We start from the raw sequence: 9,131 nt of genomic DNA, 5'->3' as shown, positions 1-9,131 counted from the left end.
GTTTTAATGGTCCTATTATGTATATGCACCTTGATGATACACCTCATTTATATATGAGAAGGAATGTCTTTTAACTTCATGAAAAAACTTATTGGGTTTGTATTTATTCTTTCTATTGCCCCTTTTGCAGTTTGTACTTTTAAAATTAGACTAATGCATGGGAAATGAAATACGGTGGCAAGTTTAAATATTTTTTACTAAATCATAATAGGCTTCTGCTTGTATTCAAAGTTCGTTCTTAATGCTCTACACTGCCATGGTTTCTAAGTGTCAAAAACTTAGTGATTTGGGGGAGGGGACAGGAGGAGCTATATTGAAAAAAAATCTCAAAGTTCAAAAAAATTAAAAGTGTTGCATTTCAAGGGGATGAAATAATCTGTTTCAAACTGGGAAAGAACTTGTGGACACATATATCTATGGAATAATGTTAGATAATTTTAAATGTGTTAACTGTGTGTGCCATTACAAATGCTATTTTTGGCTGAAAAGGGTCAGTGATTGCTTGTAAAATAAGAAGACATCAGACTATTTCAGTTAGCCTTGGCTGGGCTGTTTGGAACGCGGTCTGCATTTCTGGCACTTGCACTTAAAGAAGGATGCACAGGAAGATAAAAAAATGACAAAATTATAAATAACTATTATAAATTATTATAAATAAAAGAAAGGGCAAGATATAAAAATTAATCTAGAGTGGGTGTCACCATGCAAGTGCATTAAAAAAAAATTACTTTTCATTGTAGCTCTAGCAAGTAACCAAGATAAATATCAAAAGAGAAGAAAAAGGGGGCAGTCAGCAAGAAAAGCGTGGTGTTTGCATTAGGGAAAAGTCAGGATTACAGGATCACACCCCCCCACCCCACCCCCCACGAAAGACACATGATTGGAGTTCAAGGGGATCTAGATACTGCTTCCAGTTGAACTATACACTACTTCTATATTTAACTCTTTAACTTACTCTATGCCACTTCACCATCTGTAAAGCAAGAGATGTTAGTCTGGTGGTGTTAGGTCGTGCCAAAAAGCAAGCCTAACATATTCGTCTTACCATGGTCCTGAATATCACAGACTATTTCTATCGTAGGAATTCTTTGACTTGTATTTTTAGAGGTAAAAGCAAGTGTCTTTCTGTACTTGTTAAACAGAAGTTATAGACTTAATGCAGACACTGTTAGATATTTTGACTCACCTTATTACAGAAGTCAGGAAAAAAACCCAACAACTCCAAACCTTGTAACAAGCCCTTAGTACCACCTCTGCTGTCTTCAAGCACGGTATTGTGTGCACTGGGGAACAGTAACATCTCTCACGTATGGAAAGTATATTCCTTCTTCTCTGCTGCTGTAAAACTAGTGCTCCTATTATGTCAAGGTCCATTGCATTTACTGCAGCTTTGATATGCTTGACCTAAAAATATTGCTGTAAGTGACTTATTTACAATGACACTGAGGAGCAATTTTCTAGACTGTCTCTATGGCCTGTGGGCATTGCACTGAGTACATATGTATCATATTAACCAAAACCCATGAAAATTACCATGAAACCTTTCCACAGTATTTCACAGCTACCGTTAACAAAATGGGATTCTTCTGTGGCTTTACAACATAAGATGTGTGTGAGCCAGCATCTTTTGTGGGGTGTGGAATAGCGGTATTGTTTTGTCAGTGAACATTCTGTAAATTACCAGTCTGTAGAAGTTGACTTTTAGTTAAATTGTATGAAGTATTATATATCTGTATGCTAAGAAGACTTTTCTCTCTATATGAAAACATTTCACTAAAAATCACTGATAAATTTAATGCTAGGAACCATTGAGGGAGACCATTGCTGCAGTCTGTTCTTCAGAAGCCAGTAAAAACTTGCAGACCAGGTGAAAATATTTGTTTTGTGTTTGTAATGGGTGTGAACTAGTTATCTCTACCTAGATCAATGCTGGCTGAAATTATTGCACCCTATTCTAGTAGGGTATGAGTTGTTGCTATTTAATATTTAGTGAGCATGTGAACAAAAATTATGACAGAAATCACAGAAAAAAACATGTATTTTGAGGAAAAGTACAGCCTTAGGGAGGGATGTAACTTTGTCCTCATAATGGTAATCATTCAGACATCAGTTAGCATAGAAAACATATATACAGACACCATTCATGTTTCAGGACACTGGTTCTTTCCAGTGTTGCCAAATTACAGAATCTTCTACTTTAGTAAGTATCTTCTCTGTTAAAAATACATAAAACAACTACTACAAGCTAGCATTAATAAATGTGTTACAAAAACAAGACCTGATTTTTAGGTTTTAATAAGGAACCTTGATATGTATTGTTGCAAGAACATACTAGCTACAACTTAATTTGAAAGTTTCTCCTCCTAGATAGAATATACACCTTTGAGTCCTGCTTTTAGTATGATCTCTATCTATCTACAATATGTAAGTTAGTAGTAAGTCAAGTTCCTATTTTTGTAGGAATGAGTCAACTTAAAGATACAGGCATATCTCTGAACAGTGTTGCCGAGAAGTCATATATCCATTGCAAACCCTTCCTTTTAATACTCTGCTGTCTCTGACCACAATAGTATTCAGTGGTCAATAAAACCTGTGGATTCTTCTCTAGTAAATATTGCAATGAAAAAATATAATCTTCCCAAACATTACTTTTAAATAATGTCCAAACAATTTCAGGATTTAATTTGTTAGTGTGGTTATGCCTTTGAGGAGCAGATTTTTTTTTTTTTTTCCATATAAATAGCAGTCTTGCTTAGGATTGACAACTGATCATTCGTGATTGAAATATATTTTTATCATATAAGTAGACTGGTAACACAAAGTTCAAGAAGCAACTACACAGGCTTCCTCCCATGATTGTATCCTGTTTAGTGCTACATGGTGAAACATGGATAAAACAAGCAAGCACAGTACACAAGACAACTAACTGATACACTCAGGAAACCTTGTAATTATACAGACTAAAGTATTGTTAATAGACCCCCCATTATGAGGAGGAACAATACTAATGCTGTGTGATTACCTAACTTTTAGTTGCAGAATATCTGAGTTCCGCTGTCTAAAGGCCGAACTTACCTTGGATGACTGTGATGTGAGAAATGTAGACTGGTCCTTCTGTGTGTCTGACCAGGTTAATAGAGTTGTAAGGAAATAAGGAGAAAGTTGTGAGGTTTATTTACATTTTTATTTTCTCATTACTATCAGCAATACCAAGAATGTGACATAGGTACCCAAAGTTTGCAATAATTTTACAATTCAACTATTGTTCCATTATTATTTCTGAATATACATTTCTCTGTCATCTTTCAGATACCTAAAAAAAGGCAAATGTAATAGTATTTGCTGTCTAATAGTATTTATGTAGGTGCTTAAGATCAATTTCATGTAAAATTAATCTTTTATTTGATAGAACATTTTACCTGAATCTCTGAACTCTGGCTCCATTTGTTTTTCCCATGACAAGTATAGAAGACATTTCAGAACTATTCCACAACACCTACTTAAAATAAGATTTAAATATTCTTTCCTCTTATGTTCAGAGTCCTTAGGAGTGGATATGCACAACATTGCCTGTATTGTTATTTATTTCCATATACATACTGAATAATAATTTTTGTTTTCAATGATGATGTACCCTGGAAGGACAATATTCCAGAAAGGCAGTGATTTATTTTATTTTTTTTTTCTAGTCAGCTGAGTTAAAGACAAACAAGCAAGCAAAAAGTGAATATCCCCAAGTATTTCTTTGACCAGAAAAAAAGTAGCCTGTAAGAAGTGTTTGCTTCTCACTACTGCTTTCAGAGCTGATGTTCCTCTCAATGGCAACTGTAAAATGTGGGGCCACAGTTGCATTCATTGTTCAGTGAGCTTGTCCACATAGTTAAACCCACCGACAGCAATGAATGTTGATTGTGACCTTTTTTGTAAAGCTTGGCAGGGTGGGGGAGAAACATCACGTGGTGGTTAGGTTGCTATCTTCGGTGTTAAGGCCTGAAAGCATGAAGTAAGGAGGAGGATGGTTAGCTGGAGGGTACAATCAACGGTCGATGGTTTTCACTTTAATTCCAAACTCACCGACAGCGTTGAATGTTCACTGAAGCAACCACTACAACAGAACTCCATTGACTTGACAGCATCCTCAAATGTCTGAAAGGAGGAGGGGGGGGGGAAATCAAATTTCACACAATCATTTTAATCATACAGTTGATGCAACTTCAATCATTTTTCTCTTACCGATACCATCACCCTTCTCTGCCCATCCTATTTCAGTTTTTGTGCAAGGAGCTGGCAGTTTTCCAAACTTCTTTCTATGAAAAGAAAATACATTTCACTTATTCAGGCTCTAACAATATAGGTTGGGGATCCAGACACAAGTGGCTTAATGTTGTCTGTTATTTCACGAAACTGAACTTCACAGCAAAACAAAACACAAGATCCCATATATGAACAGAGCTGGCTAAGAGACTTATGAATCAGTGTTGCCAATTACAGATTGCCTAATTGAGTACAAATGTCTTCTGCTGACATGGTTGAGTTGGATTAAACTTGCTTAGAATTGATGAAAACTACATTCTCCTTTAAGAAGGCTTAACTTCTCAATAACTGCCTTAGACAGCAGGCCATTTCTTTACAAATTGTCACACGTGCTGAACCTGTTATAGTTTCCAGTAGGAAAAAAGGTGAATGTGTATCAAAACTTGATAAATTAAGTTTCTTTTTATATGTTTTTTTAGGTGCCAACATGTTGTCCATATCATCACATCATAAAGTGCCTATTCTTAAAAATTTCCACAGTAGCACACTTTTTTCCCAATCTTCTCAGCTTTTCAACTCAAATTGCCCTTATTCTTAATATAAATAAATAAAAATTAAAAAAAAATATATATGCAGAGTTGCAATTTTCATGTTGCAGAGAAAGGGTTTTAGAGGCTGCATCAGAAAGCAAAATATGGTAACCTAGGAATTTTACCTCATTTGTGTTTGTGAGCAGTTCTCCTATAGAAGGTGGTCTTGCAGCTCAGTTGGTCAAAATTCTTTTTTGTTAGGTCCACTCAGCTTGCTGCACTGAAATCATGTGACTGACTCATTGGCTTCTATGCATTGTTGTTTGTTTATTTTATCCTTTGGTAAAAGATGTCATACCCTTTGTCTTCCATTTCTGATTAATTTAAAAATCTTTATAAATGTTGGGGGTTTTGTCAAATTTGGCTGTACTTGGATAAAGGGAATCAACATCAAAGACTGCATTTCATAAGTATTTTGTGAACAAAAACTATGACGAGCACTTTTTCCTAGATGTTTGTTTCAACTAATTGCTCTTCATGTAGAGGTATTTATTACATCATTTAACTCAACTGTATTTTTCTATCAAATATATCTAGAGTTATTAATATAGCCTATTGGAGAACTAGACAAGAATGGAATCAACTAATTTTCTCCTTTATGGTAGATTAGATGTGTTTTATTTAGAAAGGCCACTGTGATTATGACTATATCTGAAATCTAACCAATGTGGCTGTCAACTCCCCCCCTCCCCTTTTTTCTTTGCTGATACACCCAGCATGGGATTATTTGCTGCCAGTACTTTAGCTCTGAAGTTTTGGGCTATTTTTTCCTCCATTTATTTTTACTGGCTTTTCCACAGTTTAATTCCATGGGTATTAAGAAAAAAGTTCCTTACCCCAGCATGAGTGAAGAGAGACTCTCCAACTCAGTAGCCGTTTGTGCATCTGCATCTGTTCAACATTGTTCTAGCCAAATGAATAGACTTTATGGTTGCTCATATTTAATATCCACCCTATTATAAGCTTTCTTTCTGTACACCATTTCTTTCAGTACTTATTCCTGTGCTCTTATTCTCTGCTTTCATCTGTCACTTCATATTTCAATATGAGGTCTTGCCAGCCTGATACCTGGCAGTTAAAGATGGGGTGCGGGGCAAGGAGAGCACCGATGTAGAGCTTGCACCTGCGTGGATTGCATCTTAGAAGGAATTACTTTCACAAGTTGTTATTATTCCCTCTCCACCCCCCACAATGGAAAAACCTCAATATTTCCTTGGTTACCTATACTCTGTTGAAATGGGCTGAAACTTGTAAGTACAAAACCACAAAAAAATTTTCCTCAGCTCCAGCCCTGATTCCTGATGTATGCAGGTTATGCAGGGTAAAAGCGCTTTCATCTCTCGTCCTTTTTTTTTTTTTTTTCCCTTCAAATCCCAGTCTTAGCTAGCTGTTACAAATGCCAACTTTATTTTAAATTTTATTTCAGATCTGCAGGCTTATGTGAACATTCAGATTGGATGTATGGGTTTTTTTTATTTAAGGTTAGTAGGTCATAAATAAACCAAAGCACTTTCCTTGCTATGAGCAATAGGGTCATGGTGTACATGAAATATTGCTTTAAAAAATTGGAACCTAACATGAATTGACAGAGGTACATGAGGAAGTAGTACATTGTGTCACTGTAAAGGCCATAGGGATTTGGACTGCTAGAGCTGCCTGTCTTGGAAATAGATTAGGTATCTTCTCTGATGACCTGTACTTAATTTAAGTGACTGCCTTTGCCAGTCCTTCCAGAGGGCAACTGTGTGAAGTAGAGCATCTCATCTTCAGTCTTCAGTCCTTTTCTTCCTCTTGATGGTCTGACCTAAATTGAAGATATGGGTGTTGTGCTGCACAAACAGAGAATTACTTCAATGCTATGTGAACTTCGTCACTTCCAATTAGTTAGTTTTTCCATTTTTGACCTTGATATCTTGAGTCAAAAGATTCAACCTCAAATGTTGAATGTCATTATACTGGTTAATACTGGCAGCTGTTAGACAGTACACTCCTGTTTAACAGCTGCCTTGTATAAAAAAATTATACAAGCTCCCTCACCCTACTTAGAAATGGTGTCTGGAGCTGTGAAGTACTACTCTGCCCTGCTTATTGCCTCACCTCTTCCCTTCTTCCTTTTCCCTCTCCCACATAAATGCTAGACGAAATATAAATGATAAATGTCAGACAGGTCTGGCTTGTAGGCTACTTCAAATGGCTGGTTTAATACTTTTAGCAATCTTACTGCTTGTACAGCAGTGAGATTGCATAGGAACAAATAAAGTAAATACACAGATCTCAGGTTTGGGTGGTTTCTTATGATTTTAGTTAATTTCCCTAATGATGCATTAACATGGTCTATTCAGATTGTACACTGATTAAAATAGTATGGTAACATATTTATGTGGTAGATATTCTGCATGTCTTACAGCATCTGTTTTCTTTTGTTGGCATGGAATTGTTATTGGAAGGTGGAGTTAAGACTTTTTGTAGCCAAATATTCATTTGTAGAAAAGGAAGACCACAGAACAATAGTGATAATACTCATATTGCAAAGTTATCTCATGGATACAGTTGTTGGCTACTTCCACCTCCTGCTTGCTCTCCCACAGTCTGTCAACAGGCTTCCAGTTATACACTTGGGGACCGGAAGAAATACAATGCATGAATGTATTTTTAATAGTGTTGCAAAAGTGAATTCCAGTGGCAGTGTCTAAAAATGGCACTAAGATGCTTGGGATCAGATTCTCAACTAGTGTAAACTGACACAGCTCCATTGACGTCAGTGGCATCTGCGTTTACACCAGCTGGCACCTGGATGCTCATCTGGAAGTAGAATGATATGTTATCACTTCTTATCAACTTTTCTATTTTTTGTTGTGTGTTCATATTTTTTATTAAACCTTTTTCAAATGACAAATTTTCATGTCGTATTGGTGTTTTACCTGCAATAAATTAGCAGTAATACTAAATCTAAGTAAGTATTGACACTGCTCTGCTTCTACCAAAAGGAATTAAATTCAGCTGACTGTAGTTATTAGAGATTCAATTTAGTCTTGGATGACTTTGAGTTATATGCTGAAAGAAAAACTCTGTGCAGCTATCAAGAGGAAGTCCTTTTTCTGACAAAATGAAAAGTGTTTGTTTCTTCCATGGTATTAAAAACTGCAAGCACAGAATACAGTAACTTCCAATGTAATCTAAAACTCTCACTGTATTCTACAAACACCAACTGCAATAGTTTCTGCAGTGCCTTGGAGTATAGCATTGGCTCCTAATTACTAATGCAGTAATTCTAAGGCCAATGTTTTCTGAGAAATCCAACTAGACAATCACAATGTTTTCATGTTGCCTTCAACCTGTGGAAACATCCTTGCAAACCTCTCCTGGATAAAAGATGTTTTGAGGAGTATTTCACCATTTACTGGAGTACAGCCATCTCTGGAGAAAAGTAGCAGCTGCATAACATCTTGAAGCACTAGTGCATGCCAGCTTGAGACAGGAGGGAAAATTGTGATTCCCTCGTTTAAATTCTGCATTCTACAATGTTGCTTTTTTTGTAATTATATTATGAAGAACTCTAAATTTATGCAGAATCATCCTGGTTCTTGCTCATGAAATAAGGGGACAGTATCTTGGCATGCTAGAAAACACTTTTTGAAGTGAAATAATAACCACGAGATTTTTTTTTAAAACTAAATTAAAACTTGTTTGACATGCATAGCCATTACAGAGCAATCTGCAGTTCACTGAGTCTTATCAGAGTTCTGCTGGCCCAGAAACCAGGACACTTCCAGGTATGCTAGTTTGTGTGTTTGTAACATTTGACTAAGTTTTTAGTAAGTCTGCTGTGCTAAAATTGACTGTGCTCTTGAAATTAAGCCTGTCAGATAATATTACATGTCTACAACACAGACTGAGGTGGGATGCTGATTAGCCAAGCTAATTTAGGAACAGAACAAATTGAAGAGCAGCAATGATATTAGGTCAATCAAATATTTGATTGCACTTCCAGGAATAATTTAGTTGCAGAGTTCAAAACTATGCTTTGCCCCTTAGAATTTTACCTGATATGTATTTTGTTAAATTTTGCTATTAAAGACCCTGAAAAAACAAAATTTTATGCAAAAATATCCAAGGCAATATTCTCTTTTTGCTTACTACTTTAGATTTACTGTACCTCAATCAACATAAATTGTTACTCTTATCTAAAAAATCATAGTTGCATTCATGTGCTCTAAACAGACTTTTATATCTGACCTACTGAGCCCAACTCTGCAATTTATTACTTCATGTTGTTAGTCCTGTTTG

General features: G+C 35.9%; 1 protein-coding gene across 11 annotated transcripts in view; it reads right to left on the bottom strand.

Moving 5' to 3' along the window:
• Positions 1-3,165: 3,165 nt before the first annotated feature.
• Positions 3,166-9,131, bottom strand: part of LOC113482599 — a 65,681-nt gene continuing 59,715 nt past the window's right edge. For 4 of the 11 annotated variants that reach the window (XR_003398877.1, XR_003398875.1, XR_003398874.1 and 1 more), the window contains one exon: positions 3,166-6,648. Coding sequence is in view for 1 of the 11 variants with exons in the window: in XM_026853372.1 (XP_026709173.1) it covers positions 4,139-4,146; positions 4,234-4,307 (82 nt within the window). In the remaining 10 variants the exon portion in view is untranslated. The remainder of the gene's footprint in view (positions 6,649-9,131) is intronic. The other 7 variants (XR_003398883.1, XR_003398881.1, XR_003398879.1 and 4 more) reach the window with 7 other exon arrangements.

Source organism: Athene cunicularia, assembly GCF_003259725.1.
Source record: "Athene cunicularia isolate RWA chromosome 8 unlocalized genomic scaffold, athCun1 chr8_part1, whole genome shotgun sequence".
In the NCBI taxonomy this organism is placed as follows: Eukaryota; Metazoa; Chordata; class Aves; order Strigiformes; family Strigidae; genus Athene; species Athene cunicularia.
The sequence above is the reverse complement of the archived record's forward strand: the minus strand, read 5'-3'. Positions and strand labels throughout refer to the sequence as shown.